The 23,966-nt window shown below is 37.1% G+C and overlaps 1 protein-coding gene across 4 annotated transcripts in view; it reads right to left on the reverse strand.

Moving 5' to 3' along the window:
• LOC110452677 (oxysterol-binding protein-related protein 8-like) overlaps positions 1–22,793 on the reverse strand; it is a 50,411-nt gene extending 27,618 nt beyond the window's left edge. For 3 of the 4 annotated variants that reach the window (XR_002463212.1, XR_002463211.1, XM_021501331.1), the window contains exons 1-11: positions 22,713–22,793; positions 21,280–21,414; positions 8,706–8,797; positions 8,028–8,108; positions 7,321–7,509; positions 6,632–6,754; positions 4,558–4,642; positions 3,126–3,311; positions 2,205–2,359; positions 1,504–1,575; positions 755–867 (exon numbers count right to left, since the gene is read on the reverse strand). Coding sequence is in view for 2 of the 4 variants with exons in the window: in XM_021501331.1 (XP_021357006.1) it covers positions 755–867; positions 1,504–1,575; positions 2,205–2,359; positions 3,126–3,311; positions 4,558–4,642; positions 6,632–6,754; positions 7,321–7,509; positions 8,028–8,108; positions 8,706–8,797; positions 21,280–21,352 (1,169 nt within the window). In the remaining 2 variants the exon portion in view is untranslated. The remainder of the gene's footprint in view (positions 1–754; positions 868–1,503; positions 1,576–2,204; positions 2,360–3,125; positions 3,312–4,557; positions 4,643–6,631; positions 6,755–7,320; positions 7,510–8,027; positions 8,109–8,705; positions 8,798–21,279; positions 21,415–22,712) is intronic. The other variant, XM_021501345.1, reaches the window with a different exon arrangement.
• Between the last annotated feature and the right edge of the window lie 1,173 nt (positions 22,794–23,966).

The following is a 23,966-nucleotide window of genomic DNA, read 5'->3' on the forward strand; positions in this document are numbered from 1 at the left end:
GTCAAGGTCATTCCCATCAACAAGCAATCATCCTGTATGCTTTAGTAATTCAGAAGTCCTTTAATGATTTTAACATATTTTACCCCTGTGACCTTGAAAATGGGCAAAGGTCATTCATTTGAACAAACTTGGTAGCCTTTCATGGCTACTGGCCAAATATCATCACCCTACACATTTTGGTAATTCAGAAGTTATTTAAAGGTTTTTAAGACAATTGACCCATGTGACCTTGAATATGGATGAAGGTCATTCATTTGAACAAACTTGGTAACCTTTCATGCCCGCATGCTACTGGCGAAAAATCTTAATCACCCTGAAGCTTTTGATTATTCAGAAGAAGTTGTTTAAAGATTTCAACATATTTGACCCCTGACGACGACAGATGGCCAGGACGAGAAACGACGCACCATGCTATATGCTCACTTGGCTCCAGTGCCAGGTGAGCTAAAAATTGTAACTTTACATTAAAGACTGTTCTCATGTTACATTCTGAAAGATTGCTGTTAAGTTCTATGATGAATTCCAACTAATTTGATAAATAATGCAGACATTCCTAATTTTCTTTAAGAAAAAGCAGACCTGCAAAACACTAGAGCTTCATTAATTTTTGGAGAGAATGGAAAACTTATTTCCTATTCTTATATTTTGTAATACATAGAATAAGACTATTTATTTTTGCATTATTCAAGGAATGACATTTTGTTAATTCAGACCATTTCTTACAATCCGAAGTACTTTAAGATGACAGACTCACTCTGAAAGGATGTCAGCATGGTAGTAGTAATCGGACAGTTTATCTAGGAAGGAGCGTGGCTCTAGGATAAAGGCAGGCAGCACCACTTTTGAAAGATCCATACCTGGGCGTACCTGGAACACAGTTATACATAGACAAGGTCAATTTTCAGTCAAATCTCCTGCACATAATATGAATAGCATCATCAATCTTACAATAACCTAGCCAAAATATGTAAGACATCAATGTCCCCTTGGCCCTGTGGTTGACCTATAAATAACAATAGAGACATTAAATCTGACCTTGGGGCCCTGAAATACAAACTTTGTAGAGATTTTTGGTAAAAATCTGTCAAGACATAAATCCGTAGACTTGTGTATTAATTTGGAATGGTGAGACAAGACGGGATGAACATAGGTCACTGCCATTACCAGCATAAAATGGTGGGGGCATAATGAACCAGAAGACAGCATTAAAATACAAAGAGAAATCCATTATAAACACATCATTAATGTACAAAGCTTGAGTTGTTCCTGTATGATACTTTTAACTTTTCAATTATCAATAATTATGCAACAAATCATATTTTTGGACATATTTTAAACTTTTGAATACAAGCAATGTGAGGGTGTGGGAAGATACGATGCTTTATTGTTCTCCTGTATAATTAAATGTCACATACTGGAGAAACAAGGTTTATGATTATGTTCCCTACAATTTAAGCTGATGGATGTTGATTTAGCTGAAGATCAGTCACACCTGAAACTCACCTGTTTCACCAGGGTCCAGATAAGACTTTTGTTTTCGTCATCAACTTCTTCTGTTTGGCAAGCATCTCCTTGCTGCAAAATCAAACAGGTGGTTTTCAAAAATCTGTATTTTTCAAAGGTCTTAATATAAAGATACGTTTTATATTTACTGAAATTCAAATATCTACTTAAACAAAATAGTACAAACACGCCAGGTAGTAAAGGAGTGATGACTGAATGTTATTGAAAAATAGACAAAATTAAAATCAAACAATTTAGTTAATGACAAAATATTAAAAGCTTAAAAGTCTATGAACTTCAGGAAGGAGCCTTCTTAACAAATCAGCAATGATGCAGCAAGGCATTTTTTAAATCACGAAAATGCTTGAAACCACTTTTATATTTATTTACAAATCCCAAACAAGAATAACTTAAATGCTGTTTAATGAATGTTTATATTCAGTGCCTTGAATAGGAAAGGCAGATAAACAGATTCAAAGCTTCTAAATACCTGTATTTAATGCAATGTAATATAATGCAATAATATTTCAAACTTATTATATTTTCAACAAAAGGAACACATGTCTTAGTTATTCTTATGGCTATACAACTCATTATAAATGACAATCAATCGGTATGTTGAACTGATCATTAATTATGACGTGGGAAAATATAACATGCATTATTTCTTCAGAAAACTGAAAATTATAAGACCATGCTACCTGTCCCAATTCCTCAACCACATTCTCCAAGTACGATGTCTCGCTTGGCTGGCTGACATCATCAAACACTTTGTCCTCCTCTTCCTCTGTGTCCGACTCAGAATCGGTCTTGATCTCCTCCCTGTCTGTCCTGCTGTCCTCTTCAAGATCTATAACTTAGAAGGCAGTCATAGCCGTTTGTTAAGCCCTTTCAGCACTGTAGACCACAATAAACTCATCCAGATCGAAGCATGGAAGAGGTTACTAAAGTTACATAGGGGTGAAAGGATTAGAGGGTTTATACTGATTTAACATTACTATTTACTGTAAAAGTGGAAATTTTCATGGATTTGAAATATTCACTTTTTTCGCATCTAGTAAATTATCGCATAGCTACTAGATATTTTTTTTAGATTAGAGATAGATAGGATGTTAAGATTTTAGAAACATTGCCAAGGCGAACATTTCCACACCATGAACAGTTCAGAGTCCCAGTGTGAACATTTCCACACCATGAACAGTTCAGAGCCCCAGTGTGAACATTTCCACACCGTGAACAGTTCAGAGTCCCAGTGTGAACATTTCCACACCATGAACAGTTCAGATCCCCAACACGAAAATTTCCACACCATGAACAGTTACTTCAGAGTCCCAGAGTGAAAATTTCCACACCATGAACAGTTCAGAGTCCAAACGTGAAAATGTCCACACCATGAACAGTTAGTTCAGAGTCCAAAAGTGAAAATTTCCACACCATGAACAGTTCAGAGTCCAAACGTGAAAATGTCCACACCATGAACAGTTCAGAGTCACATTTGATGGATCAATTTACCATGATTTAAAAAGGATCAAAAGTCTTGTATTACAGACAGTGATTTTTTTTAATTTGTAGAGATTAGCATGACTTAGAGTTGTACTAGCATTTTAGCTGTGAGCACTCACCTACACCAGCGAAATGCTTCTCGCAATCACTATCATTGAGTTGTTCTTGCTCTGTGGAGGGGGGTAGAAGAGTGCCAGGCGTATCAGGGCTCTCCCCCTGTACCAGGTGGGGGTCCTTCTTCATTGACTTCATCAGCAGCCCTGTACAGCGCAGGGCCAAGTCGAGGGCATCCATCCAACACTTTCCTATACAACAGTAGCCATATTTTCAGTACCAAAAGACTGATTTATCTTGATGACCTTCACAACCAGTAAAAGCGAAAAGCATATAAAGGGCTGATAGTTTCTTAGTTCTTTAACTGGCAAACAGATGATGGAAAGGTTAACAAGCTATTCAGATTGATATGTCTTGACTGTGACCAGCTTTGACCATCAATGCACATGTCAAGTTTGGTTGGTGTAGCTCTTATACTTTCAGAGAAACTAACTTAAACGCGAAAACTTAATGTTGAAGGAGATGCAGACAAAGTCAATGGACCATGAAAGGTAGGCCACATCCAGCTTTTGATTCATGGGTTGAAGAGATGTACTACCTAAGAGTCATGTACCATGAAAGGTAGGCCACATCCAGCTTTTGATGCATGGGGTTGAAGAAATGTACTACCTAAGATGCATCTATGGTCCAAGTTTGGTTGGTGTAGCTCTTATACTTTCAGAGAAACTAACTTAAACGCGAAAACTTAATGTTGAAGGAGATGCAGACAAAGTCAATGGACCATGAAAGGTAGACCACATCCAGCTTTTGATGCATGGGTTGAAGAGATGTACTACCTATGAGTCATGGACCATGAAAGGTAGGCCACATCCAGCTTTTGATGCATGGGGTTGAGATGTACTACCTAAGACACATCTATGGTCCAAGTTTGGTTGGTCTAGCACTTATACTTTCAGTGAAACTGAGTTAAACACAAAAACTTAATGTTGTCACCGCCGTTGCCGGAAAACCAACACCTTAGTCTCGCTTCCGGTACTTCGTGGCAGCGAAACAATAAAACAAGATGCCAACAGGGTATTTGTCATCTGAGCTTGAAAATCAGTTTGAGATGGTGGTGGCTATCTTGGATTTCTTTTCGAGTGTAACAATGAGGTTTACAGCACTTGGTCAGGGCAATAAGAGAAAGATTTGTATCAATTAGGTTCACCTAGGCCTGGTGGAACTTGAGTATTTCTTGAAAATATCATATTAGAGACCAAACTTGCCAGATTGGATTTTGAATGAACTTGAAAAATAACAACAGCTGTTCAACACAGCATTATAATCAAATCTGCATTATCTTACCATTGCTCAAATGTGCAATAATTAATATTGGTTACATTAGTTTTTAAGAATCTTTCAAAAAAGTAAAAAGAACTGTTTGAAGTTGATGTTGGCCAACATGCAATAAGCTCAAGAGAAGATTCTGGTCTGTGGAAGTAAACTTGATTTACTTACCTGCAGATTCTGACAGGGACCGAAAGATGAGGTAGGAATAGGGCAGTGGCTGAACGATGGCCCCGATTGTCTCCCCTTTTGGTCCCTGAAAATTTTTATCAAAATTTATATATAATAAAAATCTTTTGAGGGTTATTAAAGAAATGGAGAGTTGCTGGAGCAATTAATTTACATATTGCAATGTTTAAACAAATCCACTAAAACTGGAAAATTACAGTCACATGTACAAAAAGTTCAAATTATTCTGAAGTTATATCGACTTTTTTTATATATAGAAGAAGTTGTTTAAAGGAAAAAGTTGACTCTGGACGAACGATGGACGGACGATGGACTCCGCACAAAAAGAGTGTCTTTATCATTCATATTTTTTTTACATTTTACAATCATTTTGATCCTGATGAGAGTTATCCACCTTGAAAAAAAATGGATTTTTTTGCAGAGGGATAAAATTTATTCAATGACATTAAACTAAATTATGATATTAAAATTATCCATTTACTGTTCTTTTATGGAACAAAATTACTCTCAATCATGTACACTTTAATTTGGACATCATTCCATAGCCCACCTACACATGGTATATTTACATGTCAGGTACATATGTAACCATAGGCTATCGCATGGTATGCTGTTATCACGTGCATGCACATGCACTGGTTTATTAAAGGGGTCTTAAAATTTTAAAAAACATTATTTTCACAGAGTTGTTGTAATTGCATTTACAGTAACCTTCCCTTAATTTACATTTGGATATAACTGTAGCACAGCTTGGCCAGGACACTTCCGTTTGGATATAACTGTAGCACAGCTTGGCTAGGACACTTCCGTTTAGATATAACTGTAGCACAGCTTGGCCAGGACACTTTCGTTCAGATATAACTGTAGCACAGCTTGGCTAGGACACTTCCGTTTAGATATCACTGTAGCACAGCTTGGCCAGGACACTTCCGTTTAGATATAACTGTAGCACAGCTTGGCTAGAACACTTCCGTTCAGATATAACTGTAGCACAGCTTGGCCTTGACACTTCCATTTAGATATAACTGTAACACAGCTTGGCTAGGACACTTCCGTTTAGATATAACTGTAGCACAGCTTGACCAGGACACTTCCATTCAGATATAACTGTAGCACAGCTTGGCCAGGACACGCCCGTTCAGATATAACTGTAGCACAGCTTGACCAGGACACTTCCGTTTAGATATAACTGTAGCACAGCTTGGCTAGGACACTTCCGTTCAGATATAACTGTAGTACAGCTTGGCCTTGACACTTCCGTTTAGATATAACTGTAACACAGCTTGGCTAGGACACTTCCGTTTAGATATAACTGTAGCACAGCTTGGCTAGGACACTTCCGTTCAGATATAACTGTAGTACAGCTTGGCCTTGACACTTCCGTTTAGATATAACTGTAACACAGCTTGGCCAGGACACTTCCGTTTAGATATAACTGTAGCACAGCTTAACCAGGACACTTCCGTTCAGATATAACTGTAGCACAGCTTGGCCAGGACACTTCCGTTTAGATATAACTGTAGCACAGCTTGACCAGGACACTTCCGTTTAGATATAACTGTAGCCCAGCTTGGCCAGGACACTTCCGTTTAGATATAACTGTAGCACAGCTTGGCCAGGACACTTCCGTTGACCGGATAGTTCAATCAGTTAGAATGATAGTAAAATAATCTGAAGTCTGGCATTGGAATCCTGGTCAAGCTTCGCTGATTTTTTTTACACTCATAACACTATTGTTGATTGTATTTTGTTTATTTTATCTTTATTTTTTCTCATAAAAGTTCTGCAAGGTATAGTTTTCTTTTTAAAAATGATTTATCAAAGCTACAGCAATGTCAGAAAAAACTAGTGGCCAACACTTAGTTACAGGTTTTGCCAGTGGTACAGGTATCCTTAATAATGGAAATTTTTCAAATGTCAAAATAATAGCCTCACCAAATATTGTATTGGCAGTTGCTAAATCACAATCATCATAGCAAAGCTGGTCACATTGAATCACCTTGACTACATTAGGACTTAGAAGGTCAGGTTGGTGTACAAAATACAACAGTGATACCTTTGTGGCCCAGATTGATTGGTCCAGAGGATGGAAGAGTTTGAAGCAGAAACCGTCCTTCTTAGATGGTCGCTCGATCAGCCTGCAGGTGTTCAGCAGGACGGTTCCCACCCAATAGCTACTCTGTAAAACACAAACTTGATCATGATGGCAATTATCCTTTGCATAAAACGATTAAAAGAAATGAATCTACATGACAACACTGAAATGAGTTGTAAATAAAAGCTGAAACAAAGGCAGATGGGTTTTTTTACATTTGAAACTGAGGTCATTATCTAGCCACTATTTACTGGCTTGCATAGGAAGAACTTCTCTTTAGCTGAAGCGCTATAGAGTGACAGACTAGTATAAGCAGAGATCCTGGATTCATTCTCTAACGGGGGCATCAAAAAATATGTCTTATTTTATTAAAACTTATATCAGGTAAGTTTTCGATGCAATTTAATTTTTGCCTTTTTCGTCCTCCATCATGAGGGTAATTCAATCATTACAGCGAATATAAGTAAACAATATAACATACATTTATTAGACATAGTAATTCAACATGAAAGCAGAAATTAACACTTAGCAAAAATTGATTTCATGGGTGAAGGGTGAAAATTTGACTGGGCAAAACTGTCCTAGTATACAGTATACGGCCATGGCCAGAGGACTACCAAGTAACAGCAGTATCAGGGTATGGAACATACCTTTTGTTTCTCACTTTTGTACAGTACAAGAAGCCCAGGCTTCAGAACACACCACAGCTTGGTCCAGCTCTTGAGTGTACCACGGACCTTGAGCCAATCGGCCAGCACAATGACAGAGGAATCTTTATGTGTGCTCATCAACTCCTTGGTGGCCTGTTTCTTCTGGCTGCGGTAGTACTTCTTCTGTACCTAGAACCAAAACAATACCATACTATACCATATCCTAGAAAACATTTGCCACAGTTGAAGTGTCACCCTTCTTGCCCACCATCATAAGAGCCAATTTATTCTGACAGCGAATACTAATACCCAATGTTCTGAAATATTTACATCTCTCCCTTCTTTGTCCACCATAACGTGCGCCATAGAATATGATCATTGCCAACTGCCTTCATACTACCATATATGCAGTCAAAACGAAGATCAATCCTTAAATATAGTCGTTACATGTTAATGGTGAAAGTTTGACTACATGATGGTGAAAGTTTCCAAGTATACAATTATCACAAAGAGGTCATAAAAGGCCCAACAGAAAAACTAGGCAATGCAAGATAGACACTGGAAGGAAAAACAACATTGAATTATGTTACATAGAGTATATTATATAGAGGGGAAAATAACATTTCAAGGAAATATTATATTAACCTAAATATGACATTAAGCGAAAAAACATTAATTAAATTGTACTGTACTGTATCTAACCATACCTTTAATGATTCTCGTTTGGACATTTTGGAGGATGTTCCCGTGCGTTTCTCAGCAGGAGGAGTAAACAGCTTCGACTCGGACTGAAAGTATTGCAATCAATGGCAAAGTCCAAATCATTCATTCATAATCAATTAGCTTGACAATATATTTTCAATGAAGTTTAAAGCTAAATTTGCCTGCTGTAAACTTGACCTTAGAAACTAAAGCTGCAGTCACATCTTACAGTCACGCACGTAGTTGACCGTAGTGGGAGATGACTGTAGTTGACTGTAGTAGACCGTAGGTGACCTAAGTTAAACATAATAAACGCAGTTCAACGTAGTTATAAACAAAGTTTGAATTTCAAGAAACACATTATTTGGCCTTGGTTAGCCCAAAACTTTTCATAATGTTCAAAATATCTCTACGGTGAGTTTGGATGCCAAGACCCTACGGTGACTGTAGTTTGAATGTAGTAACATTGGCAATACGGTTAACACTACGGTCAAGTAAGGGTCAAAAATCAAGAAGACATACTTACGCTGGCCCGATACCTCTGGAGGGAGAAGGAGGGGGAAGACAAAGAAGACACTCATACTTACGCTGGCCTGATTCCTTTGGAGGGAGAAGGAGAGGGAAGAAAAAGAATCATTTGGAGGGAGAAGGACAGGGAAGAAAAAGAAGACACTCATACTTACACTGGCCCGATTCCTCTGGAGGGAAAAGGAGGGGGAAGACAAAGAAGAGCTCAACATTGGACTGCCCACATCTAACAGGAGGTCATCCTCATCTGTAAAATATGTAACTAACATCAGCACACGAGGAAACAGGCAGGAAACAGTGCATTAGTCTCTTCAGCCCACTGACACAGGCAGGAAACCAACCCTTCAACACAATTGAAAATTGTGTTCTAATCCTGACTCAACACATAGGAAACAATGTTGTGCACCGATATGGAAAATGCTGTAAAAGAGATAATGCAATAACATGAACGTTTATGTTTACAGTAGCTGATTTATTTATAAACATAGTCGCAGCATGGAGCAACATATAGGCCAAGCTAACAGGACTCATATATACTGCACCTCATCAGCTTGACGTTGACATCATATAATAATGGTTTTTTTTTTCTGTGACAATTTTCTCAAACGTGGTAAAAAAATGTGATAATTTCTCTTGCTGAATTTCAAAATCACTGCTATCACACACAAAAATCTTACTTAGAGGACCTGTAGTTCTAAATAATTTGTTACAAAATTTGTATTACAAAATTTGATTTGACTTCTGTTAAGCTAACAAGTTCTGTGTTCCTGCAGTAACAATCAATAGGTAACATGTGTTATATTAACACCATTGTATGTCCATATAATATCACAAATAAGGACAATATGAATACCAAGAATGTAAATCTGCAGAGGCTTCTGTTAACTTAGGGCGTGTCATACCACTGACTTATTATTGGTATGTCATGCGTGAGAAACTTAAGGTAGAAAGTCCCAGCACTCTATTTTTTTTATCTCCAATGAAGAAAAATTCCAATTTGTTCAACATTTTTGTTCTGACTTGCTTGCCCATTTACCCGGTATACTATATGTATAGAAAGGAGTCAAATATACGAAAATTAAAGTCAAAATGAATATTTATGATTTCGATCTTTCACAAAATCAAATTACAACCAGGAATAATTTCAAAATGTTTTATCTCCCAGAAAAGACCTGCAATGTATAATTGTCTTTGTATGAATGCAGAGGAAATTAAACATATTCTACTGCAAATGATAACTTTCCAAACCCAAGTGTCTAAAGTTAAAAAGTGTTTTGGGGGGTTATATTACCTACCTTAAAGCATTTATCAAATTATAAAAAGTGTAATCATTGATTCTGACTGTTGCTGTGATAAACGCTGACGTTTAGAAGGATTGGCTGTGTTGTTTGCACTTATTCCTGGATTTTATTTACTACCAATGTGAACTCTGTATACCGTTGTGGTATCCACAGTACTATCTACCAAGAAATTGAAGAAACTTCAGTTGTCGAGGACGTTGGTCTTTTTGTGATTTATTGATTCTAACGTTAGTGCACCCAAATTCACCACCCTGTGGCGAAAATGCCATATGACATCATAATACATAAGATGTGATGTAAATAACGTCACCATGTCTTCAACACAGTTAAAGCCTTCATATATTTACACAAAAAGAGGTATAAGGGAAAAGTTATATTATTAATCAAAACAGCTATGAAATATCTTGAAACACAACGAATCTTAAAAGTTTGGTCTGTGTGATGGACACCTCGTCAGCTAAACTCATTAATCTGAGGCCAGTTGGTTGTTATTTATTGTAAATTCATTGCATACACATTGAACATACCATATATCAATGCTAATTGCACTTGATGGTAGACTGAGCTGTCAATGCAAGTAAATTGTTTTTCTACAAGTGTACTTTGGTACATACAATGTACTGACGACCCAATGCATGTTTATAGAAATGATGATCGTACATGTACGTAGAGACAGACATTTACAAGACTTTTTACATCAAAAGTGAGTACATTTACAACACATGGTCTGGCAGTCTTTGTTGAACAAGTGTTTAAGCCAAAAAAAAATGTTTTAATTTGTCAGATGTTTCCTGTTGACATTCAAGACGATCGGAGATGTACATGTGACAAATTATCCAAAAGCCCTGGACTCTCTCATCCGGACCCGATTTAGCAGCGATTTGGACTTTATTGCGTATCATGTAAATTGACCTCAACCCGGCCGTTACCAGTCGTCTTTCTCAAACAGCATTAATCAGTTTCTTAAAGTTACCACAAACAATCTATCACAACTCAGAAAAGCAATGTATTTCAATGTTAATCAATGTTACACACACACATTTGGAGATGTTCGTATCAGTAACAATTGTGTAACATAAACATACAAAATTTTACATTTAAACACTTAAGATTACGTGTAAATATTAGTAAAATGTTTGAAAGTAACCTTTGAGCAAAACCACGGAAGGCCTGATGACGTCACAAATGTTGCTGCGTGACGTCATTCAGGCGTGTTTACAACAATGTTTATTTATAGGCATTTCAGTCAAATCGTCTTCTGTACTGGTGCCTGTCGGCATTTTGATATATGCGTTTTTGGACGAATAATTAACCGAAACCCTTACTAATGTGACAAATTTGCCTGCACTAACATAAGTATTTTCACTCAGTGGAATTTCAAAATGAATTTCAAGAATATTGACAGGTTTATTACAATTTACATAGTTTACTTAAGCTGTGAATATTCCACAATGGCTTCATAATTAGCTCACTTTGTCCTAGCCTTATCTAAAAGGATTTCCTGCCAGCTGATTAACAACATATCTGCTAGAGACATCAACTCTATAATACCTATTCAACATTATCTGGATCAAAGTAACACTTCTACACAATATGAATTTATTTCAAAATTCACTAAAAAGAATTAAATATTATTGGTTCAACCGCCCATCCTGCCCTCCTACTGGCTATTATCAAAGATTAGACGGTCAGCTGGTGCAGAGAAGAACATGCTCGCCTTTCACCAAGGGTTCGACTCCCCGACCAGATGTAACAAGAGGCCCATAGGGCCTGTATCGCTCACCTGATTATGTTTAAAATAATTGGTATGAAGTAAAGATATAGCACTCCATGGTAGGTGCTGTAAGTACATATGAAATTTCAGAAAGATCCATCCAGTACTCAAGATATAACAACTTTCAAACAGAGCCCCACCCCTATGCCCCCAGGGGGGGTCACACCCACCGTTTATACAAAACTGAGTCCCCTTGGCCAAAGGATGCTCCAGACTAAATAAGGATAAAATACCTTAATCGCGATGGTCGAAGAAGGATTTTAAAGGGTTTACCTCTATTTTTCCTATTGGGCCCCGCCCTTCAGCCCCCTGGGAGACCACATCCACTGCTTATACAAAATTGAGTCCCCTTAGCCTAAGGATGCTCCAGACTAAATGAGGATAAAATCCCTTAATCCCCATGGTAGAAGAAGGATTTTAAAGGTTTTCCCTCTATTTCCACTATTGGGCCCCGCCTCTCTGCATTCAGAGGGGTTGGACACACTGTTTATACAAAATTGATTCCCCTTCACTCAAGGATGCTTCATACCAAATGTTGACAAAATTCTTTCATTCATACAGAAGAATAAGGATTTTAAATAATTTGCTATATTTCCCCTATTGGTCCCTTCCCTTCTGCCTCCCTTCTGCCTTCCTGTTTACATGAAATTGAGTCCCTTTTGTCCAAGGAAGGATAAAATCCCTTAATCTTTATGGTAGAGGAAGGATTTTAAAGGTTTTACCTCTATTTCCCCTATCGGGCCCAGCCCCTCAGGTCCCAAGGGGGGCCACACCCACTGTTTATACAAAATTGGTTCCCCTTTACCCAAGGATGCTTCAGACTAAATATGGAATAAATCCTGTCATTCCTACAGAAGAAGAAGGATTTTTAAGAATTTGCTATATTTCCCATATTGGGTCCTGCCCCTCAGCCCCCAAGGGGGCCAGACCCACCGTTTACACAAAATTGGTTTCCCTTAACCCAAGGATGCTCAACACCAAATATGGACCAAATCCTGTCATTCCTACAGAAGTAGAAGGATTTTAAAGAATAATTTGCGATGTTCCCCTCTAATACAAAACTGAGTCCCCTTGACCCAAGGATGCTCTAGACTTAACAAGGATAAAATTCCTTAATCCCTAGGGTAGGAGAAGGATTTTGATGGTTTTACCTCTATGTCCCCTATTCGGCCCCGACTCTCTGCCCCAAGGGCGGCCACACCCACCATTTATACAAAATTGAGTCCCCTTGGCCCAAGGATGCTCCAGACTAAATTAGAATACAAGAGATCCCAGAGGGATCTTGGCGCCCACCTTTGTACCATCTTCATTAGTTCTTTGTCAGTTCGATCTTTTCTCTTCTTTCCTCTAATCTGTTTGATCGAGTCATGTTAACAGTAAATGCACCTTGAGGTAACTTTTGATCTAAACTTAATACTGATGTGTATGAAAGCCAACCATCAAGGTGAGTTTGTCATTTCACATATTTACTAATACAGTACTTAATGTGAAAGAAATAGAATCAATCATTGCAATATGAGAAAGATCTGTTTAGTTCTTCTTTTAATCCATTTTGTTTTTATGATCAGTCTCAAAATATAACATACACAACATGGGATCAAGGGGAACCTACATTTAAAATTTGAGAAAGATCCCTCCCGTATATCCCGAGAAATATTGATAACAAACTTTCACTATCAAAATCCAAGATGGCTGCCTGTCAGCCATGTTGTTTATCCGATCAGTCTCAAAAATTGCCCTGCACAGCTAGGACCAAGGGGAACCTACATATAAAATTTGAGAAAGATCCCTCTAGTACTTCTTGAGAAATAGCGATAACAATAATTGTTTACGGACGGACGACGGACGACGGACAACAGACGGACGACGGACCACCGACGCAGGGTGATTTGAATAGCCCACCATTAGATGATGGTGGGCTAAAAATCCCGTAATCCCTAATCCCTTCATAATTGTTGTAAAATAATTAAAGTTTATATTTACATGTCAAAGAGGATTTCATAATATGGATCTTTCCAATATATATATTTTAAAGAAGTACATCGAAGTTACACATGTACATTTTGTAGCATTGTCGCATCAGCTATGGAAACATCTGACATTTATTAGCAACTCTATATCTGACTAGGTATAGGTGTACACAATACACAAACATGTACATTTTGTAGCATTGACGCATCAGCTATGGAAACAACTGACATTTATTAGTAACTCCATATCTGACTAAGTATAGGTGTACACAATACACAAACATGTACAATACATTTATAATTCATCAAGTAAATTATATTATGAACTGCATCATGATAATATAATTAACTACAGTCTTATAATCTCACAATTTATCACGGAAATAGCCCACCGGGATGTCTCCATTGTACATGTACACATCCCATTTGCAGCTATATAGGAGCACACACCGGGGAAGCTCTTACTAAAGTAGACGTATAATAATAGTGTTGTTTAAAACTACAACAATTAAATTAAGGATAGGCAAGCTAACTATAAATATATACACCAGGTCAAAAAGCTGGAACCAATTGCTATTTCCTTTTTTATCTGGCTTTTTCACTTACACAAACGCAAAGCAATACTATAATACATCCTAGACCTGAACAACTAAACTGGGTTTTACTAAAACTATATATAGAGAAATATTTACCACATTTTAACTTTTGCCTTTTGCCCTCTGTAACGAGGTGAATATGAATTACCCGTTCAGCCCTAAAGTGAGTTTAGTCACATTTGAACCTTACCATATCAAAGACTGGGCAAGTCTAGCTTAAAAATGTAGGGGTGAATGAGTAAATACACACCATACTATAGTCATTACATGTGAAAAACGAAAATTTCAAGGTATACCTTATATATATTTCAAACGAACTACCGCATTTATCCTGCAATAAGCCGAGGGGGCAAACACATAATCTCTGACTGAAAGTTGGGGGGGCTTATTACAGGACAATGAAAAAGCTTTTGTTGGCATTTCTTTTTAACTGCAATATATATTGGTGAGCTTATCACCAAGCATGGGCTTATTGTTGGATAAATGTTTTAATACAATGATGAAGATTCAGTACCATATTTGTCTGCAAATAAGTGCCTTAAGATTGACCGAAATTTGGGATGGAGAGCGAAAAGGGAAAGGGAACTGAACACAAATTAAAATCTAACCAAAGTCACTGAAGTGTAAAATATAGGTCACAGTGACCTACACATCATAGTGTAGTAGTCCTGAAGATATGTATTTTTGTATCTTCCGTATACAGTTTTATTACATTGGAACTTATAGAAGATCAATGAAATTGAACTGAACACAAATTTAACATCTAACCATTTATTAAGTCACTGAAGTGGAAAATATAGGTCACAGTGACCTACACACCATTATATGATAGTGTAGTAGTCCTGAAGGTGTTCATATCTGCATGCTACTTTGAGGACCTTCTCTGTGGCGTTTGTAATATCAGCGAAATGGAGCTTAAACTTAAAATCAAACCAAGATGTAGTACAAGCGGACAGAGGGACTGAGCAAACACTTCATTCCCTTTCCATGAATTTGGTGAGGGCATAAAATACATGTATTAGCTAGACCATGAAACATAATGATGAAGTTGAAATTTGGCTTATTCGTTAACTACCGGTATTACAATTTTCACTTATGAAACAGTGTAATAAAGTACCTGTACATGTATTGGTACGGTCCAAACATGTTATACATGTTACACTTCCTGGTTAATGTTTTCGCTTCACAATGTTTCTGGCTCTCATGTTAGTATTGTAGCACTAATCTCGAACATAATAGTCAGTGATCTGGTCGCCAATCTTCATTGGTTAGGTAACTCTATACTCTATTCTGTATTCTATGATTGGTATAAATTCAATGCAACAGTGGCATGGTGCACTTTAATAAAGCCATTGTAATCGATAATTTTTTTAAATTTTAGGTGACAAGTCTCCACTATGGGTTGATACAAATAACAATACTGCAGATGTTCGGTAAATTCTGATAGTTAATGCAGCATAATGCATAATTGAAACACTGATCCTAACCTTTTTCTTTTTAGTGTTCATTGGAGCCCACCCCAAGGAACCTCTCAGAGATATATGTATCCCCTGAGCATACCTGTACAATATACATGAGGAAGACAAAATGTGGGGCAATGTTGTAGTTTTGAATTATACTTGTGTCTCAAATATAAAGCTATTTTAAGAATAGAAATTATGCAGTGCAAGATTAAGGGTAAAATAAAGACGTGGTACCATGACAGTTGGGTGCATTAAATTGTGTTAAGTGTGGGATGGTTGAATGTTGAAACCTACGCATGTGGTTACTACTGTGAAATCAGATTTTCATAGCTTTGTGGGTACATGATTGAATTCATGGATTACAATCAATTATCCATTCAAAAGGAGAAATGCTTTATGTCAACCTTGCAATTGCTTTGCGGACCTATTAATTTGAAAATGAAGAGTACCAACAAAATCAATGAAAAAACCCACTAGAAATGTCAGAATGACATGAAAGTCACCCCATCATTCTGTATGATCATTGACCAAGCTACAACAGATATATTTCCACCTGTCAATCAAAATGGTTAACAATGACCAGGTGTAAATACATACATGCTGTTCAGGTAGCCATGCAGACACATGGAATTATTAAGAAAGCATGACGCAAATATAACGTTAGCGTTGACTGACACCTCGAATATGGGGAGATCTGCGCGCTGACACGGTGACCTGGCATGGGCAGAACAGGTAATTGGAATATAACGATGTTGTTTTCACAACAATAAGTTTCAGAAAAGATTCAATCTTATATACAGATACATCTTCTACTTTCTTTTGTAATGAAATACACTTTTCCAAGTAGTTTTATGATTATGTACAAATCTGCCTGAAACGGTCATCGACATCGGCAGAATGTGTACGCTTAAAGGCAGTCATCCGACGAGGACCACCAACAGCCGAATTCACGAGACATGAAGAACACCAAACAATTGTGATTTCAGCAATTCTCCTTCGAAAAGAAAAGATGGGAATGTAATTAGGCTGTTTTGAACCCGTTGATATATAAAATTTTCAAACTAAAACTTTTATCATTATTGGTTTAATTCGCATGGATGTCAACCTTGTAAATTCCTGCTGGTTAATAGTATCACGCGACGTTGACTGTTTGCGGTACACAAACTTGCTAACTTCACTTTACCCATGTTGTTTTGACACATTCCTACTGTCAAGATTGAAGAGTTCAGCATGATTTTACCCAAGTATGACATTTTAACCACAGAGTGATAAATGCGATGCAATTCTTCGTTATGTTTCCCGATACATGGTATTTATCAATTCACAACGTAACGTCCTGAAAAGTTGGGCCTACTTTACTCGAGTTTATTTATCCGATTATATAGTATAATATGACTTAAACTCGCAACTTTTTGTAATTGTTAAATTGGCAATGCAATCAGGGATTATTCAACGAAATTTAGCAGTTTTATTGCTGTGAGCTTATTTTAAAACATTTCTGAAAATCCTCGAAATATTTACAAGAAATGGTCGCGACCAAGGACTGGTTTTGGATTGTTCTTGAGTATCGTGTACGCCCCTTACTTGACACTTCATTTTTTCCTTAAAAAAGTGGGCGCTATACGCAAATATTATCGGTAGTCGTTGGTCAGACATAAAATATCTAAATCAGCCAATTGCAATTTATAATACGACAGTTTACCCCTTCGGGAACCTCAAAGGTGCCTGATTCATACTCGGAACATCTTTAGGTTATATGTAATTCCTGTGGGAAATTTGGAATGCCTTCAGGTTTTATGCTATTCCTGTTTAAAAAGGAAATTGATATCTGAGTTATCCAAGAGCTTGTTATTAGTGCCTGCAACAGAGGTCAAAATCTGGGGCTGAAACCAAAATTTATAGTCCCCACTGGGGTTCCCCAAGGGGTGACTAAAAATAAACAAGAGGCCCCATTGGCCTTAACAGTCACCTGATTTATGTAAAAACTGATGTTATCGAAGGTGCCAAATGAAAAAGAACTCATTTTGTAACAAAGGTAACTTAAACTACATGTAATGCAAAAGTAGTGTGAAAGATGTACTATGTACAAATAGTGGTTCTGTTAGTCAGTTGAATTTTGGTAAAGCACCTTAAGACCCTCCCATCTATGAAGAGTATTTGATTCTACCATATCTTGATCTTGAGAAGAAGATTTTTGAAATTTTAGTCAATTTTACCCTTTTTGGCCCCACCGTTCAGACCCCTGGCGACCATATAATTCACAATTAAACTATAGTAAAGTTTACCCCCTCCCCAGGGGGAAACGTGAGTCCCCAGGGTCATAGAATTCACAATTTCGGTAAAGCACCTTAAGACCCTTTAATCTATGAAGAGTATTTGATTCATATATCTGGATCTTGAGAAGATTTTTGAAATTTTAGTCAATTTGACCCTTTCTGGCTCCGCCCCTCAGGCCCCTGGGGGTCAGTCAGCACTGATTTGTGCATATCATCAAACTGCTATCCAATACTGATAATGCTAGCCAAGTTTGAATTAAAACAAATGTTGGTCCATAATGTGATTTCCCTATATAAACTATAGTAAAGTTTATCCCCTCCCCAGGGGGAAATGTGAGACCCAGGGTCATGAAATTCACTGTTTTAGTAAAGCACCTTAAGACCCTTCCACCTATGAAGAGTATTTGATTCTACCATATCTGGATCTTGAGGAGAAGATTTTTGAAATTTCAGTCAATTCAACCCTTTTTGGCCCCGCCCCTCAGGCCCATGGAGGCTGGGGACCATATAATTCACAATTTTGATTGACCTTTGGCCATGGAAAATTTCATTGAAATGGGTTCAGGGTTTTTGGAGAAGAAGTCGAAAATGTAACGGACGCACGCCTGACGACGCTGGACAAAAGGCGATCGCAATAGGTCACTTGAGACTTTGTTTCAGGTGACCTAAAATCATTGATTTCACAGTACAGTTTATATAATTAAATTCTTCTATCCCTTTGTGTAGTCCAAGATTTTCATCAATCATACACAGTAATGTTATGGATGTTATTGCTCCGTGACACATTGACACGAAGTAACATAAGACTCCTACTGTGATTTTTGCTTTCTCTATTCATGATCAGGTATACAAATAGGTGTCGCATACTCTGACATTTCAATACACGACTCTGGTTATAATTGCCTAGCTAGTAAATAATGGTACAGGTCCTGAATAATTAATCAGGTGAACAATCTAAGTTTGATACCAGTATAAGTATACACTGATTAACATATCATTATAGTATAACTATTCTGTGCGTACACATGTAGAATAATTAATTACAAGCATGCAGCACTGTAAACAGCTAATTATACCTGTATCATACTGAATAGAGAATACAATACCTTGAGAAATTTTCTCTGGGAGGTGATCTACAGTGTCAGTGATTTTTCTACTTCCTTTCCACAGGGGCCTGTGCCTGTTGATTTTGGAAAATATCGTCCACAAAAAAATGTGATTTTGGGAAATAAAGTGATTTTTGCATTGATTTTGGGGAAAAACAGCAGAAATTATCTTGAGGAAGGGGCCTTTATAAGGCCCCAAATTAACCCTTAAAAAAAATCACTGAGTATATATGTATATAGTATTGATTCTGTGAAATGCATGTTATTTCTTGCAGCAACAGGTATCAACCACTATTTTTTTCTGCCTTAGTTTTACAAAAGCCTTTTTTTTAATTGGGAAAATAAGACATAATTTTGTTAATCTGTATTCAGTTGTAAAACTGGGTAAAAACATCAATGTAGCTTCTCTGAACTGATACATGCACATGACAACAAACACGCAGGGCTGTAAATAGATAATTATACACCTGTAGCTATCGTATATCATCATACTGTACCGAGTAGACCTAGAGAAATTTTCTCCAGGGTGTGATCCAAAGTATTGATTATGTGAAAGTTTTATGTTGCTTCCACAGATATCAACCAACGTTTTTTCTTCCTTAACTTTACAAGATGCTGCACTGCTCTTACATTGGGAATGGGAAAAATATCATAGTTTGAGGGGATATATGGGATTCCGCACGTACGTACACATGTTACACTCTTTGTCATCCCTGCAGTAGCAACTTCATTCCTCAACAGAATTGTAATGAAACTTCATACAAGTGTTTAGTATGACAATACCTTGAACAGGTTTGCAATTCAGATTTCTACTTTGAAGTCAAGGTCACTGTTACTATTTTTAGAAAAAACTCATCACTCTAACCACTTTATTACTGCAAAATTTCATGAAACTTGATTCAAGTGTTTGGTATGACAATACCTTGAACAAGTTCGCATTTTTGGTTACTGGCAATACTGCGTTAAAGGTCAAGGTCATTTTAACTAACTTTACGTAAAACTTTGTCATCGCTCTACCTACTTCATTCCTCAACGGAATTTCATGAAACTTCATAGAAGTGTTTGGTATGACGATGCCTTCAACCAATTCTCGTTTTGGGTTTCTACCTTGAAGGTCAAGGTCACTGTTACTATTTTTAGAAAAAACTTTGTCATCACTTTAGCCACTTCATTTTTCCTTTTCATATGTCACAATGTGTGAATGCGAAGGGATTTGTATCACTTGTGATGCCTTGTTTTTATTGAAATTGGAAAGATATTACTTTTTCTTCGTTTTAGAAAAATAAAGCATATTTTTGCTAGGGGTAGCAGTCTGTATTCAGCTGTAAAACTAGCAAACAAAAAACCCACTGTAAACACATAGTAATTGCTATGTACTATGATACTCTTAAATTGATCACTGAAATTGAAAACCGTTCATGTCATGAATGGAAGTACAATTTACTAGGAATATACTGATTTCACATAGGTGAGACCTTGAAAAATCAAAGAGTAAGAAAGGTATATATGTATTTCACTTCCCAAAGGCAAGTAGTTGAACTGCCACCTTTACCAGCACACTTGGGTTTAAATGCTGGCCTCATGGCTGACCAGAGTCCTTTACAGTTAATAAATTCTCTGTTCAAGATGAAACCAAGATAAAACTTTTGATTTCATGCAATATTTGATATGATATAGTAATGGCTTGGCTGTGTAAAGGTAAAATGTATTATTTTACTGGTCTCCTTATTTGTTTGGGGCTTAAGTTAAGTTAACTCTTAACATCCCTCACAATAGCCAGGGTCATATATATATGAAGATGAGTGGCTAGCAGATATGAAAGAAAGAAAATAGATAGGAAAGATGGGAAACGAAATAGAAGTGTTGCTATGGGGCAGCAGATTGAATTTTGGTTTCTTCAATGTCCTTTTAGCATGCCCTAACGTTACAACAGTCACCTTTTAGCATGCCCTAACAACAGTCACCTTTTAGCATGCCCTAACAACAGTCACCTTTTAGCATGCCCTAACAACAATCACCTTTTAGTATGCCCTAACAACAGTCACCTTTTAGTATATATGCCCTAAAAACATTAGTCACATCTTAGTTATATATGCAGTGGGAAGCAGCAGGCCTATATAACCCCCAAACCTGCACATGGTGACCTTTGTAGAATGAATAATGTCCTCAGCATATATTCATTGTACACAGTCATCGTCTCAAAACACACATTGTGCGGTCAAACAACAATAAGATTTACTCACTTGAGAGCTGTCCATTGTTTTTGAGTAGCCAGGTCCCTGTGGGTACCTCTCCTCCACTCGAGTGTCGAGACATGCTGCACCCTACAGCAGTTCACAGTTGGCCTACATAAGGGTCTTCATTATTGTGTCTTCAAGCTGGAAAAAAATAAGATGTGGAGATCATGACACTATGCATCGTGATACTATAGCTAGTGCTCAATGAGATCTAATTGACTTTCATATATTTGAACATACCCCAATATCATGGCCCCAAAAGGACATCTTACCAGTTATGGTATGATAGTTCTTTCTGTGTTTGTACCCATTTTATCGCTGTCCTTTAAAGGGACAATTTAGTGAAGTAAGTTTTTTTTATAAACTTGCAACAACATTTCTCATGATGATATAGTTTGACTCATTATGCAAGATTCATGTCAAAAGTAAAAACAATTGACAAGAGACAATGTTTTCTTTGCGTTATGAAGCAGTAATGATTACTAATGAAGAATCCTTAACTGTACAACTACTTGATTTCCTTTGCTTGCAAGTATTAACTTTGACTCAAGACACCAGTTTGTCATCTCTGTAACCACTCCTACATGTAATGGCAAGACCTGATCTTTTAGAATTTTTACATCTTGATGTGTTATTTTCCCCTAAAGTCATATTCTATGACCAGGTCTTAACAATATCCACTTTTACCATACGTTTAAATCATTAGCAAATATTGTGTCGCTAAATAAAGTGGAGGTATTTAAATCGGCTCTCCTCCGTGACTAGGAAATGCGCGATGTCTCTCTCTACCTAGTTCATCAAGCCTGTATTGGTATCTGCACCGTATGTATCCAGAGCCTTAGCAATTTGTCAGTCCGATCCAGTAAATCACTTTGCTGGTTTTTACTGTAGGTGAAGTCCTGGACGTCTCTCCATCCACCCACAGGCGGAGTTTGTTACAAATGTCTGAAATACACATATTCTATACTGATATGGGTCACATATCAGTATAGTACATGTATGTTTCAGACATTAACGTTAACGAACCCCTGTGATCCAACGGTCCACTGTTCAGGTGTTGACGTTTATCATTATAATTTTGCGTCATCTGCGAATTGCTTGATCACAGATTAGTCGGTCAATAACAGCCGATTTGTAATTAATGTAAACATACGTAAAATCCTACGATTTAGCCAATAACAATGTTAATTAAGTCAATCCATATTTGCTCATGACAATGATCGAAAGCAACAGTAACTAAGCTATCATTTTATTTTCAGATTATATAATATTCAGCGAATCTCGATCTGTCACTGTTTTAGCGTTTGACAGGTCGTGTAACACGCTGTAGAAATGGTTTAGAATTTCGAATATAATTCCTCAAATAATTCAGGCATTGCAAATAAAATCGCTTATGAGCAATAATAATGATAAAAACATATTTAGATGCATTATTTTACCTGGACTGGTTTTCTTCATCAATGATTTCACACGAATTAGCTAGAACAGCTTTACCGGAAGTCATACAGTGAGCGCCCTCGATTGGAAGAGTTATTTCCCCTGGATTCTTCCAACTTCCAATTTATTAGACTTGTATATGTCCGAACTGTATGTTTTACTGTTCAACCATTATACCCGAGTTTAAAAAATTCTCATATACAAAGGATGTCTCCATATTTCAATGGTGAAAAGAAACTCTTCAAATGCTCTCTAATGTTCCTGACTCCTTAATTAGTTGTAGTTCTTTTTTTTATCTTCAAACCGGTCATCTAGCCGACTGGAGTTTTCATTTTTGTTTGCATGCTAAATTTGTTTGAACTTTGTGATATCCTCTATGACTAAATATTTTAAGTTAATTGCCATGGGTTTTATATCAGTGTTAATGCAATACACCTTTTAAACAGCTGCTTGTCATTGAATGTTGCTTTTATTGTGTTGCTTATTCTTATTTATTTTGTGTTCCCTTTTAAGTCCATTTAAAATGACTGCATACTTATTTTATAATTTGGTGTTTTAGGGCTAGTTAGGTAGGGATTGGCCCAACCACCTGTCCTGTGACACCCCACACTTATATCATTTAATCTTTTAGTGCAGTAGCCTGTATATATTATTATATTAACATTAACTGATGAATAGACGACGATGTGGGGTTGGGTTGCTAAGGAAATCCGCCATTTTGAATCTGGTTGCTAAGGCTAGCAACCATCTTGGATTCAAAGTGGCGGGTTTCCTTAGCATCCCCCGACCCTGCGGCCCACATCTTCGTCACTTCATCATGTTTGTTTTGATTGTGACGTCATCATTTTTGAGGTACTGACAGGATTATCGCCCCTGTATATGTAATATGTTTTACGGCCCTGCCGTTAGTGAGGGCGGAGCCAGGTTGTACTGTAAATGTTTCGGAATATCGGAACTGTAAACTTTCAAGCATTGAGTGATGTGTTGAATGACTAAATCAGACCTACATGTATAGCTAAACAGTGTATATTACAGTTAAGTTTCCTTTCTTGATTTCTTTTTGGCTGACAAGATGTTTGATATCTTGAAGTTTTCCGCCTAGGCGTATGATGACATGACATTAATGTGAGAATGCGAAAGGTTCATTAGACTCTATATAAGTATTTAAATTTGCACCTCTTGAATCCATTGCAAAAATCAAGTGCAGCATATTCTACAAAGACATTGAAATAAAACATATTAGGATGGATATTGTT

The sequence above is a fragment of the Mizuhopecten yessoensis genome, unplaced genomic scaffold (genome assembly GCF_002113885.1).
Source record: "Mizuhopecten yessoensis strain PY_sf001 unplaced genomic scaffold, ASM211388v2 scaffold775, whole genome shotgun sequence".
NCBI classification, from domain to species: Eukaryota; Metazoa; Mollusca; class Bivalvia; order Pectinida; family Pectinidae; genus Mizuhopecten; species Mizuhopecten yessoensis.